The following is an 18,231-nucleotide window of genomic DNA, read 5'->3' on the forward strand; positions in this document are numbered from 1 at the left end:
CCGGACAGAGATCACAATCATCGAAAGTAAGTATGAAATATGCTTCACTAAAATTTTCTTACGCCTTTTCAATACATTGACATCTACATACATCTGTATAGTCAAGCTAACGTGAAGCGCTCTATGGATGTTTTTAATCTGAATAACTCTATACTTGCACTAACCAATTATCATCGAGCGTATCGAAATATTTTTCCCGTCGCCTTACTTTCATGAAATCATACAGATACTCGAACAATGTGATATAGCTAAGCTTAGCTATAACTAAGCGATCCCGCTCCCTGAGCACCTAATGTGAGTATTCTAATCTAACATTCTGTTAGATCTAGCGAATATGTATAGAATTCGCAGGTTATAGCTGAAAAGGTGATAATTTTACGACATTATGTTAAACGTTGTGCGATATTATGTAAATTTTATTGAAGAATATTTTGTCACGTAGAGTTTAAAGTTGATTGTTTTTTTAATGTAATTATTTTTTGTTTTTTTTTTTTTCTTTTAAACAACAATGATGGCTTGCTCAATACATAACATGCATAAAATCTAGATTTAAAACATAGGTATGTATCATAGACTGTGATAATTACCTATCCAGTACTAAGTACACGATATTACTAATTGGATTAGGAGAAAGTTTACAAGATATAAAAAATAAATCATAGTAAGTTTTACAGTTTAGGTGTCACAAGATAATTGTTGGATTAAAGTATTGGAAACAGATAAATGCTTTTAATACCAGGATAGATAGAACTGTGTTACCGCATCTAATCGGAGCTTCAATGAAAATCATAGTAATAGAATAAACCCCAAGTTGCTGCGTCTGCAATGTTGAAATGATATCAATAGAACGGATCAATGATCAAAATTCTACGCAAAGAAATTCAATACTGCAATTAACCTGTTGAATTTAATCGAGGCCAACATCGTCTGCAGGATACGTAGGTTTAGTCGGATCACTCGGTGCTGCACCTGTACCACCAAAGTCGGGCATCCCACCCATCATGTCCGAAAATCCACCCATGCCTCCTGCCATACCTGCCATACCTGCCATACCGGGCATGCCAGCCATGCCAGCAGGCATTCCTCCTGGGCCCCCAAATTTAGAAGCCATTCTTTTAATCAGTGCCATAATCTTCGGGTTGCTCTGATACTTCAAAATGTTGGCAGGGTTTGCTGAAATGTCTTTGAATGCTTCTCCTACCTCCGGATCCTGTTAGAAGAAATTTTTTATGCATACAACGGTCGATTTATATAAATTCGCGTCAAGATATTGAGCTGAAAATCACCTTCAAGGCTTGAAGAACTTCCGGGTCATTCAAGAATTTGTAAAAATCACCCATACCAGCAGCGCCTGCACCACCACCAGCTCCTGCTGTTGGAGCTTCCGTTTGCGATGGACGTGTGTTATCATCCCTTGCTTTTGCTTCTTCGCGCGCTTTTCTCAGTCTTTCGAGTCTCTCGCGCTCGATTTTTTCAGCCTTTTTGCGTTCCTGTTTACGTTTGTGCTCCTCAATTTTGCGGGCCTGTTGATAGATAAAATCAAAGTGAGTTATAACTGAAATTAGAAAAAAAAAATCGATTATACATGTCTCATCCAGAGATACGTTACGGATGTTCGAACCCTATTTCGGCTCGTTTTACGCCCCGGCTGAAAAGAGAAGCAACACCTCGTGCTAATAGATTAACTAATATTCCAAAAATAACATAAATACACATATAGTGTGACAAAAGCAACAGCTGTCGCAGGGACGTGGTCACGCTTTTGATTGCCCGGGATATAAAGCACCTGTGATCTTTTGATAAAAAAAAAAGTCATACGAATTATAAAAGGCGATATTGCGTTTTATGGAATAAATTTCCAACGTTGGAAGATAGAGGAGCAGGGGACGAATTTTAGAAAACGATGAGGATTATTACCGGGTGAATTTTTTCTTCGCTGGCACTGACACCAACACCCAAGGTCCATAATCCTGACTTTGCTCGATTACACGAGCATAATAGCTAACGAAATGGCTAGCAAAAGAGCCAATTGGCTCGCTGCTTGGCATTATGTGATCGAAAATCTACGTCAAGCAATTATTTAAAGATACCACGGGAGCCGATGAACTAAGCCAAATTTACAAACGATTACAATCATAGTATGTGACACTATAGGCATAATCGCCTGTATACGGTGCCGGAGGTAATCGTTTGGGGCGAAGTAATAATGAGAATAAAAAACAAGTATCATCGAACTTCGAGAAGAAACGACAAGACATATTTCCAAAATATATGGACAATCAGCCTACGTTATACATGTACGCGTCCATCTTTTTGCAAAGATATAGATGAGGTGGGGATGCACGAGTGGCCACCTTATACGGCGTCGGCCCGGCCGTCTAAATATAAAGGCGCCCGACGTCGCGGCGCTCTTTTGTCCGAGCAGATCTCTCGAGATAAATCGTGTATCTTCAATTTTTCACCGGATACTAGACCCGATTTGCACGAAAATCACCCACCTGCGCGATAAATGGAGCCTAGCATTTTTTTTTTTTTCTTCATTCTTTCAGCATGAACTCGATAGAAGCGATCACCCCCACGTCGTCCCGATATACCTAACTATACACCGCCGAAGACATGAACGGCTGGAAAAATTGTATATTTTTTTTTTCCGTTTCACTTGCCAAATAAAATTTTATATTTGGATCCAGGGCGCATAACTGCAGTGTATCTCTCTGCCAATAAACCGAAAAATAAAATCAACGCCGCTCGCCGTAAAGATTGATCAGAAATTCTTCTGTTTGCGAAACATTTTTGATTCAGAACTCGCGAAGGACGACCTTGTTCCCGCGTTACGTGTTTCAGAAAATCTAAAATCGAGGTGACGGTAACGTATTTTTTCGACGATTACCATCGCGTGTGCGAAAAAATAATGTTCAAGTTTTTCCGACAATGAGTCAAGGTGGACCGTTGTACCTACTCCGTATAATTATGTATCGCGCGTACATACATTACACATATGTATGTACCAGAGGAGAAACAAGGCTATACGTTACATACTATACTTATATCTTATACCGACGATGAATCTATCAACAGCAGTTAGATTTTGATGGCAATGGAATTGCCGAAAGATATTTTGCCCACGACATTGCACGAGACCGAGCTGATGCACCAGACGTTGAACTAGATCAGGCTTAACGAAGAATGGTTGTACGTACGACCTCTGACAACTCTTGGCCAGTTTGTCACCCAAATAAAACCGCCCCGAAACTGGGACGTGATGTTATTTTTAAATTTAAACACTAACTTCGATTACCTGCACGACCACAATCTCGAGCGAATGTAAAAATTTTGCATCAAAATGACCTGTACAAACGCGCGCGAGCCGCCGCGGTTCACGTTACATACGTGAGCCTTGTACGATATCAGAATTATAAATTGAGACACGGATTCGTCAGTCAAACTATGCAACGACCGCAGCTCGATGATTTTCAGCCAATTATTTTTTAGTCTCTTTTTTTTCTTTATTCAAATTTGGCGGTGACGCAAAATTAAATTGTACAGGTATTGTGGGCACGAAAAGTTTCTGTCGCATGGAACAAACGCGTGGGATCGTCGATATGAAATGAAAACTCACCAAATCCGGTGGTTCGAAGCGAACGAATCTCATATCTTTCGACGATCGAATGATTGAATTCCTCTTGATCCCACGTCATGTCGAGTCCTCCGCAGTGACATGTGTGTCGGGGGTGTCGTAACAAGCACTTCCGCAAAGTTATACGCGTGTTGGGATATCGTGATGTCGGGCGATCATCGGCAAGGACACGCTCGGTAGTTTTACAAGGGTAGCGATGACGCGCCCCGGGTGTTTGTGCGAACCGGGAGAGGGGCATCTTTGGGTTTCGCGATCGTCGGGACGCCAGTTTCTCGCGAGTGGAGTCGCGCGCGACTGTCGAGCGAGCTAGCAGCGTGGCTCATCGCGGAGTGCCTAGTGATCCAAGTGATCCGAGTGATCCAAGTGATCCAAGATGACGGGTTCGCCGGTCCGACCCCGGGTTCTCGTCGGCCTCTTCCTCGCCCTCCTAGCCATCGCCTTGCAGGGTGAGTACCACCCCGGAACTCGTCGACCTCCACCCACCTCTATAGTTCGAAAGCAACGAGGTCACTTTATGCAAATCCCCCGCGCTGCCCCGGAAATTCATCCGAAACGCCGAAGAACAACGTACCGTCGCGGAATCTTGAACGGATTTATTTTATTCGTATCGGAAAAATTGAAACCGAAAATCGTATTGCACCGGTTTTTTCTTTCTTTTTCTTTCACGCTCATAGCGCAGTGCGTTTATGTTTGTTACCTACTTTCAATTTCTACCGGTACGACATAAGATGATGCCTCGAATAGTTGGGGAATTAGAATAAATTCGAAAATCGTGTTTCGGTTGTTAGAAATATTAAATTATAGAGTTCAATGATTCAAGGTGCATGAGTATTCGGTAACTCCTATATCGCATACATATGGTATGAATTTTCTCGGAAACCACGAAGAGAAGATCGTTAGTTTCCGGTCTCTGCGTTGTCATCTCTAACCGGCGATGACGGACATTCAGGGGAAGGTCAATGTTACGTAAAGTTTTAAGGTCGACGTCGTCCTATCAATCACCTTCATGAAATTCGTCACAAAGCCCTCCCGCATGTTGGGCCGATAAAAACAGCATCGGCTAAAGAATAAACGCGGATCGGTATAGGTGAAGGTAAACCAAACGGTATCGAATCAGTTTTGATTTGCCGAAGAATTCGCAATTATGTTTTTCATATAATAATTTTCGACCGCTAATTCGATTACCGATGTACGGTTCTCTGCACGATTATTTTTTTTCATTCGTTTTTTGGCCAGAAACCTTTATGGGTTGTGGATATTCTGGATTGCGGTCAAAAATTCACCCCAACGATCACCAGAGTTACATAAGATGACTAGAAATGCAGAAAATTGGCTTCTCCTTACTCAAAGTAATTGGTCAAGTGGCTCGACATCTTGAAAATGGACACTCGAACAGCATCGCCTTTCATTTGCCAGCGATATTTCCGTTGATTAAATAAGCCTGTTGAGTTAATCCGTTAATCCAATTTCGTACAAACGTTATCAACATCCGTGCAAATGTCGCATGCCAATTAGGTAGGTATATCCGTGGAAGTCGTATAATGTTTCTAAATTTACGGTATTCGACGAAAGGTTCTTTCAGCCCTTGAGATACGGACGATAGAGCTGTGCGATAATTTTTTTACAACCGAATGTGAAATTTATCTTAAACAAATCTGACCACGTGAATTTCTTCAGCATTTCGCGAAGTGTATCTTTTGACGAATAGAAATTTTTTTTTTTTGTAAAATATCTTCAAAGTCAACCGTGGCCAGGTTGCCTTGATCTTAATAGAGTTTCACCAATTTTCCGCGTTGCTATTACGACGGTGAACCGCAGAGACACGCGCCTGCGTCTGCTTGGAGTCTATCTTTATCCTCGACGAGGGGGAAAAAAAAAAAATTAGCGTTGGAATCAAGAAATGAGAAGAAAAAAAAAAGAGTAAGAAAATCAACAAGCACGTCATGCGAGGAGCAAGCTTACGATATATCTGGCGACAAAATGGATTCGGTACGCCAGTTCCATCACTCAAACATGTAACTTTCTTAGGTTCGGCTTACGATTACAAGGTTTGCGAAATTTCGCTGAGCCAATCCTCGTGACGTCAATAATCTAACCAGTTTCGTGGATCATCGGTGACTATTTTTGAGATTTATAAACCACTGTTTATTTTCACTGACCAGGGCAAATCTAAAACGCTGCAATATGATAGCTCGAACGCCTAGGTATCTTGTACAAGCTTATTCAGGACCAATCATCGTAGAGTTTGCATTTTTAACCGCGCGATTAACGCGTACGATTGATTGGATGTAGAGTGCCTTTCATCCATCGATACAATATTCGAATTCTTCATTTACTCGTTACAGCATCTTCTTATTTTCTCGCGAATCTGGTTGCGCTTTCCGAGCAAACGGTGAGCAAATTCTTTGACGCTTCAAGTACCACGATTTCCCCTCGCTGCCTGTAAAACCGAGTCTAATAATACTGCAGCGCACTGTCCTACTCGACGACCAGCAGTAAAGTGGAAATACGATTATACAATATTTGGGAGTAGCACAATGATTAAATAACACGTAATCCAGTATAAATAAAATTGTTTGTCGGCTAAAAAAAATGATGGAGTATCGAGTCGATGTGCGGAGCTTAGGGTTGGACGAATGTCCGATTGAATTCGGATGACAGAAATTTCTAGAAATGGCGGTGATATAAAGTCGATTAACACCGATTTGTAATTTTTCAACAATCGCGCAGTTTTGTAAATTTTCGTAAAGTCTTGGAAAAATCGACGTCCGATGAAAATACGATGCGGTTAACCGACGTATAAATATTTCGAAGTATTGCGCCGATGCCGACGTCGTCAACGTTGCCTCCCACCGTCGCTAAACTTAGCAACTCGCCTCACAGGTGACTGGATGCCCATCGCCACGGACAAATCGCATCTGATCCCCGGCTATACATCCCACGTTGATTTTACCCAGCTTGTATTGTCAGAATACTTGAGAAATCAAACTAGGTTACACGGACGACTGTACGATGCAGCTAGCAACGAATGTCATATGTCAATCAGACAATGAGTCAACCGGAACGCTTTCGAAAAACGTGAACCGGCTAGATATGACCTACAGATCTAGCATAATATGCGCCTGAATTATGGAATACCCTATTTCGTAATGAGGATGATTTTACTTTGTCGGGGACAGCGGAATGACTGGCAGCTAAGGGTTGGATGTCTGCAAATGTTTGACTCACTGCACTTAACGAATGTTCCCACCGCGAATTATATGAGCGTATTAGCTGGCAGTTTCTTTTATTTTTCGGCCCAGATAGACTGTCATAGATTCGATTGATCAAGAGGGATGTTAAAGCTTGTCGAAAAGTCGTATTACGTATAACACATGTGTGTAGTACGTGTATAACATTTGCTGTACATCCAGAAATCATAGATCACCGACGATTATTATTATTATTTGTTGACATTGGCGATGTATTCTAGGGGTGCAAGGCGAAGAAGAGCTAGGCGCGAGCCAAGTACCATCGGAAGTACAGTGTCGACCTTACATCGAAAAAGCGTTAAAGGATCTCGGTACAGGTACGACGAAAAATAGTCCGAAGAAATGGGTGTCCACACAGCAATCTTTAGAATATTCGTTAAATTTTTAAGGATCTCTTGAGGAGAGTAGTGCAGAGGTAGTGCAAGGTGAAGGTACGGACGAAGATGATGAAGCGTCTCCGTTGAACGAACAGGTGAGCTCAAATACTTCGCAATGGTACATATAATTCGAAATATGCGCCGGACTTCATTGATGTTTGTGTTTGAAGAATGACGATCCAACGGAAGCTGACAATGATGATGACAATGACAATGACAATGACCGTGACAACAATGACAATGACGATAATGACGGTACTGACCAGTCCGCTAAGGAAGCATCGCTCGAAGACGATGCTACTGGTGAAAATAGCGTAGAAGATGATCGAAACGACGTTCGGGACAGTGGTGAGGACGATGAGCCCGCTGCTGTCGATATTAGTGAAGATGACGTGGATGGCAATGTCGATGTTGTTAGCAGCGAGGACAATGATGGGAATAACGACGGTGTCGAAACTGTTGATTTAACGAGCTCCGAAAGCCTAGTGGGAACCCAGAGCGACGAGGTCCACGACGACGATGACGATGATGACGATCAACAGAAAGATGATAAATCTACCGAAGAAGTCGACGACGATGGCACCGAAGAAGCTGGCGAAGAACGAGAAAACGATAATGCTGAAGATGGTTAGATCATATGTTCAGGCTATACGCGTTTCATTCGTAGATTATTTTGTTTTTATGAGAGAAAAATATACATGAAATTGTAAAGCAGGTAACAGCGCAGAAGAGACGGAAGATGTGGGTGAAGATACTAACGAGGATGACGATGGACCTCAGGGGGAGTCGAAAGAGGGAGACTCGGAGGAAGATAAAAATAATGCGGATTCCGGGGATAACGAATCCGCGGAGGATAAGGACGATGATAATGATAAGTCTGAGGAAGAAATTGTACGCGACGACGAGAATCATTCTAAAAGCGTCGAGGACGGTGACTCGGGAGTTGCAGAAGCCGGAGATGAACATTCTGAAGAAGATAAGGACGGTGCGAGTCGGGAATCCGAAGAAAAGCAGGATGACGATACTCAGCAGGATGACACTAATGCGGATGACGATGACGACGTGAAAAAAGATGTCAGCGAAGACAGCAAAGAAGAAACTAAAGAGGATAGCAAAGAGAGTGGCAAGGAAGACAGTGTTGAAGAAGTGACTAAGGAGAGTACCGAAGGTGACGAGGATGGTGCTGCTTCTACCGAATCTGCAGAGGGTGATGCCAAGTCACAGGAAAGTGTAGAAGAAACGATCACACGGGATCGAAGAGAAGTTGGCGACGAGACGGAAGTGGAGGAGAAAGTTGATGACGAGAAATCGAGCAAGGAGGGAGATGCCGATGATCAGGAAAAATCAGATGCCGGCGATGAACAAGAAAATACCGATGGTTCGGACGAGGGTGAGAAGAACAACTATGTATTTCCATAAAATCGCTATACTCATAATTTTTTGAATTTCTGAAGATGTTCTAAAAAAGCACATAATCAGAGGATGAATTTTGACGTAGAGATTTCAAAATAATTCAACTCCGAGATTATTCCAAGAATAGAGGGTCTTACAATAAATAATCGGGCTACAGTCGAAATTTATTGTTATCACCTGATTCTAATGCGCTTAAATTTTTCTCAACAGACGATGAAGTTGAACCCACCCCAGAAGAAGATCTCATCCAAGAAATCGAAGTGCCGGATAATCTTAGACCAAGAGAACATATCAATCAGCTACTGAAACTAGATGAAGAAAATGAAGAAAAAGAACGAGCTATACAAAAAGCTGCGGATATTGTTCTTCGAGATCTCAAACGTCTCTACGATACTGCCATTAAACCCCTCGAGACTTTATACAAGTATAGAGACCTCAGCAACAGACATTTCGGAGGTATGTTCTAAATTTGTTTTGGCGCTTTTGCGTACGTATTTTTTTTTTTAGCGGTTTTTACAGTTTTGATCATTTACAGATCCTGAAATATTTTCCAAGCCACTAGTTCTGTTCATGGGACCATGGAGTGGTGGAAAATCTTCAATCGTTAATTACCTACTCGATAACGAATACAAACCAACTGCGTTGAGAACGGGTGAGTAATGTTATGAGGATCTTCATGCAGGGAGTCCTGTATGGATAATAATACCTTTCTTGAAGTTCAGTTGTGGTAGATTTATTAATTGAATGTAATTTGTGCGTATTCAAAGCTCTTATGAACTTTTTCGAGGTCACTAGACGTTTTTTTTACCTCGCGCGGAAACTTAATGGCATGCTAGTTGCACGTGGTTGGCATGAGTATAGAAAAAGTGTTCAGGTGATTTGCAAGTGTGTATCGAAGAGCCTTGCAAACGGCTAAATGGGACTGACGTAGGAGCCGAGCCTTCGCCTGCCTACTTCAATATTCTGATGCACGGAGAAGAAGAGGAAATTCTAGACGGAACGCAACTTGCAGCAGACTGGACTTTTTCTGGACTTCAAAAATTCGGGCAAGGAATGTTGGATCGTCTCCGCGGTGTTCGTTTAAACAACAAACTCCTCGAAAAGGTAAGTTTTGTCGCACTTCAAAGTGTATGAATGTGTAGTTAATAAATTTTTCAAATTGTTAAACGTGATCTAGGTCAACATCGTCGAAATTCCCGGAATTCTGGAAATTCGTAAACAAGTGCAGCGACTTTTCCCATTTAACGATGCCTGTCAATGGTTCATTGATCGAGCGGACATTATATTTCTTGTTTATGACCCGGCAAAACTCGACGTGGGGCCTGAGACGGAGGCAATTCTAGATCAACTCAAGGGACGAGAGTATCAGGTACTCCATAATGAATTTTGAGTGAAACGGGGGTAAATGGACGGTGAGTGATATGTGCATTGATCTTAAATCTGACTATTGATCTGGATTTCAGACCCGGATCATTTTGAACAAGGCCGATCAAGTGAAGCCAGAGGAACTCATGCGGGTACAAGGAGCACTGATATGGAATATTTCACCACTGATGTCTAGTGCCGAGCCTCCAATAATGTACTCCACTTCGTTGTGGTCATTACCCTATGAGGCTGGTGCACCGACCAGACTATTGTACGCTCAAGAGCGTGCATTCCTTCGTGATCTAAGATCTGCGATTGATAAAAGAGTTGAACACAAAATTGCCAGTGCCAGAAGATTTGCTGTACGTACAGTATTCCGCAAAACAATTAAAAATAACTACTTTTACATTCATTGCTGGGATACAAAAATTCTGGATTTGTATTTCAGGTACGAGTTCGTAACCATGCGAAAATGGTTGACTGTTACCTGACGACTTACTATAACCACAAGAGCTTCTTTGGAAATAAGAAAGACATCAGTGATAAAATTATAGAAAATCCACAGGACTATCATATCTACGAAGGTCTTAGTACACTGACAAACATATCACGCTATGATTTGCCAGACCCCGATGTCTACAAGGATTTCTTTCGCCTTAATTCACTTTATGACTTTCAACAACTGAGTGCAACCTGCACGTACTTCCGTGGCTGTCCAATCAACAGGTTGGACATAGCCATCGCTTATGATTTGCCAGAATTAGTAGGCAAGTACAAAAAATCGGTTGATGCTGCTTTGCACGAGGGAGAGACAACCCCTCCCCCGAGTTGAGCTCGATAGTACAGAGCGAGGTAGAATGCTGGATACCAAAGAAAATAAGGGACGGATTATTTAAAACTTTATGATCTCTCGATTGAATCCAATCCAAAAACTAACAGCCTATTGTTTTCTCTGAAGAGAGAAAATTAAAAGTTGCCTCTACTGCAATTCAAAAATATAGGGAAAGAGAGAAAAGTGATATATTGAAGCAGAGAGAACAACTATATTTTTAATGATATCCAGCACCGCTTGCCTATGTACTCATGGGTGCTTGAGGTTCCAGTGGCATGAGTAAGCAGCTTCGGAGATGAGGAGTGGCACACTGGCATCCATGACTGAGAGCGTAAAGGAATATCGGACCGTTAAATAGAGGGCACAAATCTTATTACATGTAAAACAATGCTGTCCTCTATCCATGCCTTGCTGCAGGCAGCTGGCATGGAGGATATTGAATCCATCTTTAGGGTATCATAACATAATTCTAAATTGGTTAATACCCCCTTGGAAATAATTTTTTGTTTTTCGAAATGTAATACCATCAAACAAGGCAAGTAAAATTGTTCAGGTTGAAACGAATCTTGACGTAAATCCAAATGCATTTACCATGAATTAGGTAGAGTTGGTTAAATTCTTGTAAAGATATAAATTAAAATCATTTTCATTAATTAGGGAGTAGAATCAATCGAGTTCTATCGAATATAATTGTTGAAGCCTCCATGTCCGGCATATCGTTTATCTCCAGAGCACGAATACATCATGTGCATTAGTTAACAGACTGTTTTCAATTAATGATAAGTTTACAGAGCGTAGTGTATAACGTTCTAGTGAAAAACATCTGTATATCTTCATCCACTGCACAGTGGCAGAAACTACATTTATAATTATTTATAATACATTAAAATACTTCCATTGAAAAAATAGACCTTTTATCTAAGGTTTCGACCGCTTTTGAAAAAATACCTTGTGTACACACAGGCCATCAAACAGATTGTGTTTGTGCGAGCAACTATAAAAGTTTCAGAACCCGTTTTCACCTATGTTTTATGTTCCCTTCTTTACTTTGCCCAGGAGTACTGAGCAAATGAACCTTATGGTGAACAGAATTTTGCTCAAAATACGAATTTAATTATCAATCACGTTTGGTATTATCTTCGATTATGTACACTTAACTGGTTGCTAAGATCTCTGCATACGCCACAACAAAATATAGTTTGTTTTATTTACCTGCAGCCCTGAACTATACCATACCTCATGTACAATAGAATTATTTCAGTATATACGTAGATATACTTTTTGTCTTTGTGAAGCAATGGATTTGAGGGGTTCACTTCCCCCAGCACATATTGTTAATATTTTATCTAGCATCCCGATAAGTTACGTTGTTATTATTTTATTATTACTATCAATATTGATAATGTCTAACTTTATGAGATAATATTATTCGACTAAGAGCAATGTATTAACTAAGCTAAGTGCAACTATTGCGAGATTAGTAGTTGGTTATTAATTAGGAATTGTATTTTTAAATAAGAATGTGTGCTGTGAGCGCTACTTGTGTATATATGCCACCCTTTATTCCTTCCTGACAGGAATTTAAGCTAATAGAATTAAAGTTAATGAATGATGATTTGGGTACTTACATTAGGGGTTACCTCCCGCAGCCATTCATCAGCCTGCTCATCAAAATCAATTTTGCATGCTAGGCGTAGATCATTTGCAGCCTCTTCCCATCTACCAAGAAGTCTGTAGGCCCTTCCGCGAAATTTATGAGCTGCGGCGCTGTCTGGATTGATTTCTAAAGCTCGATCACAATCCCGGATGCAGGCATTTGGTTTGTTCAACATCAAGTACAATTGCCCACGTTTTGCGTAGAGCAATGCAGCCTGAGGATTCAGTACTATGGCTTCTGTATAAAGAGAGATCGCCTTGTCATAGTCTTTTTCAACAAACGCAGACACAGCCTCAGATCGCTTGGCTTGAGATTCTGCCAATTCTTCCTCTGTGGGTTGCAGCGTTAGATTACCCATTTTCTGGGGTGCATCTGTATCTGGTTCTGGATATAACAATAATTTTTCATTATTATTTCGACATTTATTTTTTAGAGCAATAAATGCAACATAAAGTTAGTAATTCATCTAATTGTTGATAGCTTACCGACTACTCCTTCCATGTCTAATTCAATGTCACTGTCATCAGATTCTGGTTGCGACTCAGAAGTTGGAATATTTGGCTCAGCAGGCTGAGGTTTAAACTTTGAATAGCTTGTAGAATCGCTGCTCTTGTTTTCTGATACATTTCCACCGAAATGTTCAATGAACGATTTCATGAAACTGAGATCTGGTAGGAGTAGAATGGACGGGTTCGCAATGCATAAATCTGTGAATACCTTCAGCTGTATAAGATGCTCTTTGCTTATAGGACAAGCCATTTTGATAACTGAAAATAATACGAAATGAAAAAGTATGTAAAATGGACAAAATGCTAATGGTTATTTGAAGGACGCGTGATGGTCGTCAATAATTATTCTGTTTTCTAGTCAACGCGACTTTCAAACAATTCGGCTGAATTATGGAGACGTGATGATTATAAATAATGTCGACCTGCTATGACTATCGTCTGAATTTCGTATTTGTACAAAAAAGAATGGGGAGATAGCTTTTGACCAAAAATAATATCATCCGGTGGGGCCATTCGGTTAGCCGGCTATGTGGTTGACCGGCTTGATGATAAATAACGATGACTCGTGAAAAATATTCAATCACAGTAACTTTGACGTATTAAATCAAGGACTAAATTTGCCATCCTCAAATTCTATAATTTCCAAAATTCTATAGTAATTTGCGAGAAGTGTCTACTGTACCTTGCTGTTAAAGACGAGATACGCAATAATCTGATGTTCGGTTATGGTTGAATCACAACAAAATGTGTGAAAAAAAACACCAATAGTGAATTGGTAGTGTAGGTTGATTACGGCCGTATAGTAAATGTGGCAGCACGTGAAAACGAGTAATCGAATCGAATTTACCGAACAACGAACAACGTGTTCTCTGCGAGTTTCAACTTCAATGAAAAATAGCTTGCCGTGAATGTGTGCCAGTGCAGCTCTGCCAAGTACATATTTTAGTAAGGTTAAGTTCACCATACTCTATTACATAATACACAGGTTAGATTATAAAAAACTCATTGTGAAAACTTCGAAATGCCCAACCATTTGGCTCCTCATAATGCTGCGTGTACAGAATTATATAACGTATTTCTTCAATGCCAAACTGAGGTATACTAAGATATCATTTCAAGAAAAAAACATAATGTACCTGTTTTTTTTTCTCATCTTAGCACCCCGTTGGGAAATTTTTGAATTTTTGCGACGCCGACCTTACGAAATTTCGAAGGTGCATGAAAGCTGAGGTAAATGAGAACTTCTGAAATGCCTAACATGTTTCATCAGTGAACTCTACATATTTGTTGTGATTTCAGAGAATCAAGAGGCAGGCTGCTAATTTTAAAGATGCTCAAGAGATGCAGCAAAGGATTCGTACAAGCCTATTAACCCAAAGCGACGATTCATAATGGATGAGGTATTTTCAGATTACTCGGAGCCTGTGACAAAGAAAAGAAAGGTGTCTGATCTTGAAGAAAATAATAAGTCACATAGTATAACAATTGGTGATAGCCAAAAGCTTTCTACTACAATTGAAGACTTAGAGTTGACAGAGAGTAAAACAGCGCCGCATATTCTACATAGCTTCAAGTTCACAACTGTGTTTCCAAATGTCACAGAGCGTTATCTTACGCCATATTATTGTATAAATGAAGATGTACCTGGTAATGATACCTGCATCTGGGTCCATAGTAATCGTATTTGTTTGATTGGCTTGGCTCCAAGTCATGAAATTATAGAACAGAAAAAGAAAGTGAAGTGTATCAGTTTTAAAGTCAGTGATAAGTTGGATAGATCATCAAATAAAGTTTCTGGAAAAAGTAAGCATGGAGCACAGCCTCTGCAGCCATCCTCAACAATTTGCACTATCCAGTGTGAAGATGAAAAAGTCTATTCTGTCAAATGTAATATGACTGGAAAATTGATGGAAGTCAATAACGTGCTGCTTGAAAAACCCGAGCTTTTGTTTCACCCCCCTCACAAAGGGGGATACTTGGCTATCGCTTTACCAAATATGGTTCGTTTTGAAGCATTAACGAAAGAATTACTTACTCAAGAACTTTACCATGCAAGGATGGCTGTGAAAAAACCAAGCATCAATAACATAACAACTGAGTAGTTTCTAGAGAACTGTACTTTTTAATGTTCAATTGGATAATCCACAGAATTGAGATTGAAAAGTATCCCAACTGTTTGAAGCATTTCTAAAGTAAATGCTGACCTCAGTTTTCATTATTGTTGAAATGATGAGTGGATTCATCATACATGTTTTTATAATGTGATATATGACGTTTTGACACCAGACTTTTCATTAAATACTTCATAGCAGAAAATTTAAATAGACATATATGTACCATTTCTTGTTTAATAAATGGAGCGAAATATTTATACATATAATGTATTGTACTCTTCAATTTACTCATATACCCTATATCTTCATCATCTTTGGATTTCGAATTTTTATTTACACACGTAGCACAATCACAGTTCGTATTACCCATACAAAGTGTTGACCATATCATCAAAATAGTAAACTAAGATTACGAATTTCTTTATGAGATAATTGTGTACTTGAAACTACTTTTCATTAGTACAATTCACTGCAATCAGCATATGCCATGTCAGACATTACATACATTAGGATGGCACTGACTAATAACTATTGAATAAAGGCTTCAATTGAAAATAAGTTGAGTTAGTGGTCTATTTTCCTTCTCCTGTCGGATTCAGATTTTTATCTTTACCACTTTCTGATCGGTTTTTCTTCTTATTTACTAAATTACCTAATACTATACCTGTGAACAGTAGAAGCCCCACTCTGTGATTGGACGTAAACTTTTTTGCACAGTCTGCAGGGTTGTCAATATCCAGTGTATATATCTGAGAATAAATCCAAGTTTTACAATCCAGTTTTGATTTTCAATATCCTGGATTTTCACTACAATACCTGTTTGGCAAGATGGCTTCCAACAATTCCTACAGTAATGTAATATGGCCAAGTTTGGTCGACCATAAATCCAGAAGCGACTAAGTTACTGATCATGGTTGTCCCAAAACAAGACAGCCAAAGTTTCGTATCACTCCCAAATTTTAATGCTGTTGATTTTATTCCTAATAAAATATCGTCCACTTTGTCCTAAGATAAAACAAATTCTGTACATTCTATAATTCAGTGGTGAAATTGATGGCAATTAACAACTTTTTCAGAAATAGACCGACCTGGTGAGCATAGATAGTGTCATAAAGAATAGTCCAACTAACACCAGCTATGTACAGCGGCAGGCAAACCGACCAATTACAACTGCCTTGGACAGCAGACCATCCTAGCAAGGCTCCCCAGTTAAAAGTCATCCCCAAAATGAGTTGTGGCCAATGTGTTACCCTTTTCATTAATGGATAAATCACTACAAGAGCTGAAATATATTATAAATACACTTTTCAAGTTACAGTTTGAAAATGAATGTTATGATACATGCAAGAATTGAGGAAGATCCTATGGCTGAACGTTAGGGTAGAATGGAGGAGCGTGAATGTTAGAATTGAAATACTCAATTTAAGACTGCAAGATAACATACCTAAAGAACTAGCACCAAGAAGAATACTGAACCAGTTCAGTTGCAAAAGTATCAAGAGACCAATACCTAGTTGACCACTTAGAAAAACTAATGCTTCCAACTGTGTAATTTGTCCACTAACTAAAGGCCTGTCTTTAGTTCTGGTTACCTGAAAGTAAGGTAATCTTATTGCATTACGCATATAAAGTGAAATGTTCTTCAAGGCAGTTCAAAAATTCAAAATCAATTCCTTAACAAAAAATATTTATCAAATTCAATGTGAAGTGATATCATGTACCTTTCCATCAATATCTTTATCCCACATGTCATTTATAGTACATCCAGCACCACGCATAATAAATGCACCTAGACCAAATAATGCCAGCATTTGTAGATCAGGTGTCGCACCAGCTGGAGCAGCTAGTGCTATACTCCAGCCACATGGCCAAAATAACAACCAGGATCCTGTTTAAATAACAATGTACACTTATTCACCAAACTGCTTGCAACACTTTCCTATTAGAACTAAAATTTCAATTGCCAAAAGAAACACTAAAAAACAATCCTTAGGCATATGACATGTGAATTAATTTTTAAATTACCTATTGGCTTATCTATTCTCATGAGTTTCATGTAAGGCTGTATTGAATTTGAGGATCTGTTTACAATAGTTGAAGCAAGGCTGACGTGACGTCGTTGTGAAATTTCATTTTTATTATGAAGCAGGCGAATATTTGTGCTTATATTTGGTATCTGTTTACTGGTTATGCTTAAGGGTTTGACATTATTTGTGTACGTTGTATAATTTTTGTTTATATCAACTGAAGAAGTAGGTATCTGTCGGCAGGAACAATAATTAACAGTATATTTAAGCTGAGTTTTGTGACTAGAGCGTGCGTCATATCTTAGTAGCCGAGTTACATCAGATATCAACCTGCGTCTCCCTGATGTCAGCATTTCAGTATGTTTGATCTGCAAGGTGATATATGCAAAAATTTTATTCGGCAATTGAATTCCATGCTTCACGGTGAATAAGTAATGACCACTGACATAACCTCCGACAACGGATATAGGAGATTATCGGATACTTTATAATAATGGTTGCAAATTCAATTACCTATTAAATGAACCACATAATAACGACAATCAACGTACTGACTTTGTTTATTACATAATTACTTGTCATTGGTAAAAATTCAAGGTTAGCAACATTCCTACTGCTCCTTCCATCGCGTGCTCGACTCTAGACAGTGGACACTGCACTGATAGGATGAGGATCATGTGCGCATGGTTAAAATCACTGATGTACATACATACGTATGTATAGGCACGAATTCAGACCTCGTTGGTATAGGTAGAGATGAATGGTTAAATCTCTATAGAGATCAGTGGTTAAAACTACTGTTAAAACACTTCGGGATAAGACCATCATTGCCATCTGTGATCAGGATAAAAAAAATGCTACACCCCGTTCGGTAGTCGCGCGGTCTTACAAAGAAAATATTCTAAGCGATCAAAGAGTAATACAATAATTTGATCATTTTCGAGAGTGTAAGAGTTCTTTTGATCTTTTGAAACCGGAAATAAAGTCTTCTTCGAATTGTTCATGCGACAGGTTCGAATGTTGATCGACGAACGCAGACTGATCTGATA

At 39.6% G+C, this 18,231-nt stretch overlaps 4 protein-coding genes across 12 annotated transcripts; 2 read left to right on the forward strand and 2 right to left on the reverse strand.

The window, feature by feature from the left end:
* Window positions 1-395: 395 nt before the first annotated feature.
* On the reverse strand, window positions 396-14,719 carry LOC105690181 (putative protein FAM10A4). 2 transcript variants are annotated; one of them, XM_048655657.1, is made up of 6 exons: window positions 14,686-14,719; window positions 13,018-13,299; window positions 12,504-12,916; window positions 1,287-1,523; window positions 899-1,210; window positions 396-820 (listed from the first exon to the last, which is right to left on the reverse strand). In XM_048655657.1, the coding sequence occupies exons 1-5, from the start codon at window positions 14,702-14,704 to the stop codon at window positions 908-910; spliced, it is 1,254 nt and encodes a 417-aa protein (XP_048511614.1). In that variant the 5' UTR covers window positions 14,705-14,719; the 3' UTR covers window positions 396-820; window positions 899-907. The 2 variants fall into 2 exon arrangements, with proteins under 2 accessions (XP_048511614.1, XP_012263192.2); XM_012407769.3 differs by lacking the exon at window positions 14,686-14,719 and adding an exon at window positions 13,724-13,862.
* LOC105690178 (protein starmaker) lies at window positions 3,901-12,414 on the forward strand. 4 transcript variants are annotated; one of them, XM_012407760.3, is made up of 11 exons: window positions 3,901-4,083; window positions 7,110-7,205; window positions 7,278-7,360; window positions 7,436-7,892; window positions 7,978-8,655; window positions 8,889-9,134; window positions 9,214-9,330; window positions 9,553-9,782; window positions 9,856-10,047; window positions 10,142-10,405; window positions 10,492-12,414. In XM_012407760.3, exons 1-11 carry the CDS (start codon window positions 4,011-4,013, stop codon window positions 10,873-10,875), a joined length of 2,820 nt encoding a protein of 939 aa, XP_012263183.2. In that variant the 5' UTR covers window positions 3,901-4,010; the 3' UTR covers window positions 10,876-12,414. The 4 variants fall into 4 exon arrangements, with proteins under 4 accessions (XP_012263183.2, XP_048511610.1, XP_012263185.2 ...); XM_048655653.1 differs by having other exon boundaries at window positions 9,565-9,782; XM_012407762.3 differs by having other exon boundaries at window positions 3,902-4,083; window positions 9,610-9,782.
* On the forward strand, window positions 13,844-15,421 carry LOC105690182 (protein Abitram). Of its 5 annotated transcripts, none has more exons than XM_048655658.1 (3): window positions 13,844-13,974; window positions 14,200-14,271; window positions 14,341-15,421. In XM_048655658.1, the coding sequence occupies exon 3, from the start codon at window positions 14,433-14,435 to the stop codon at window positions 15,141-15,143; it is 711 nt and encodes a 236-aa protein (XP_048511615.1). In that variant the 5' UTR covers window positions 13,844-13,974; window positions 14,200-14,271; window positions 14,341-14,432; the 3' UTR covers window positions 15,144-15,421. The 5 variants fall into 5 exon arrangements, with proteins under 5 accessions (XP_048511615.1, XP_012263197.2, XP_012263194.2 ...); XM_012407774.3 differs by having other exon boundaries at window positions 13,846-13,986; XM_012407771.3 differs by having other exon boundaries at window positions 13,855-13,991.
* On the reverse strand, window positions 15,372-18,160 carry LOC105690180 (4-hydroxybenzoate polyprenyltransferase, mitochondrial). The gene is made up of 7 exons (XM_012407765.3): window positions 17,696-18,160; window positions 17,181-17,550; window positions 16,877-17,043; window positions 16,600-16,747; window positions 16,244-16,437; window positions 15,972-16,160; window positions 15,372-15,904 (listed from the first exon to the last, which is right to left on the reverse strand). Exons 2-7 carry the CDS (start codon window positions 17,533-17,535, stop codon window positions 15,728-15,730), a joined length of 1,230 nt encoding a protein of 409 aa, XP_012263188.2. The 5' UTR covers window positions 17,536-17,550; window positions 17,696-18,160; the 3' UTR covers window positions 15,372-15,727.
* Window positions 18,161-18,231: the final 71 nt, after the last annotated feature.

Source organism: Athalia rosae, chromosome 5, assembly GCF_917208135.1.
Source record: "Athalia rosae chromosome 5, iyAthRosa1.1, whole genome shotgun sequence".
NCBI lineage: Eukaryota > Metazoa > Arthropoda > Insecta > Hymenoptera > Athaliidae > Athalia > Athalia rosae.

What these genes read in the sequence shown, in the direction of transcription:
- LOC105690178 (XM_012407760.3), top strand. Translation starts at nt 4,011, where the DNA reads ATGACGGGTTCGCCGGTCCGACCCCGGGTTCTCGTCGGCCTCTTCCTC. An exon ending in CCTAGCCATCGCCTTGCAGG is followed by an intron (nt 4,084 to 7,109) that starts GTGAGTACCACC and finishes GATGTATTCTAG; the next exon opens with GGGTGCAAGGCGAAGAAGAG. An exon ending in TCAAGGGACGAGAGTATCAG is followed by an intron (nt 10,048 to 10,141) that starts GTACTCCATAAT and finishes TCTGGATTTCAG; the next exon opens with ACCCGGATCATTTTGAACAA.
- LOC105690182 (XM_048655658.1), top strand. Translation starts at nt 14,433, where the DNA reads ATGGATGAGGTATTTTCAGATTACTCGGAGCCTGTGACAAAGAAAAGA.
- LOC105690181 (XM_048655657.1), bottom strand. An exon ending in TGCGGGAGGTAACCCCTAAT is followed by an intron (nt 1,524 to 12,503) that starts GTAAGTACCCAA and finishes ATCTATCAACAG; the next exon opens with GCCCGCAAAATTGAGGAGCA. An exon ending in AAGTTCTTCAAGCCTTGAAG is followed by an intron (nt 1,211 to 1,286) that starts GTGATTTTCAGC and finishes TTCTTCTAACAG; the next exon opens with GATCCGGAGGTAGGAGAAGC.
- LOC105690180 (XM_012407765.3), bottom strand. Translation starts at nt 17,535, where the DNA reads ATGCTGACATCAGGGAGACGCAGGTTGATATCTGATGTAACTCGGCTA. An exon ending in ACACTATCTATGCTCACCAG is followed by an intron (nt 16,161 to 16,243) that starts GTCGGTCTATTT and finishes GTTTTATCTTAG; the next exon opens with GACAAAGTGGACGATATTTT. An exon ending in GAAGCCATCTTGCCAAACAG is followed by an intron (nt 15,905 to 15,971) that starts GTATTGTAGTGA and finishes ATTTATTCTCAG; the next exon opens with ATATATACACTGGATATTGA.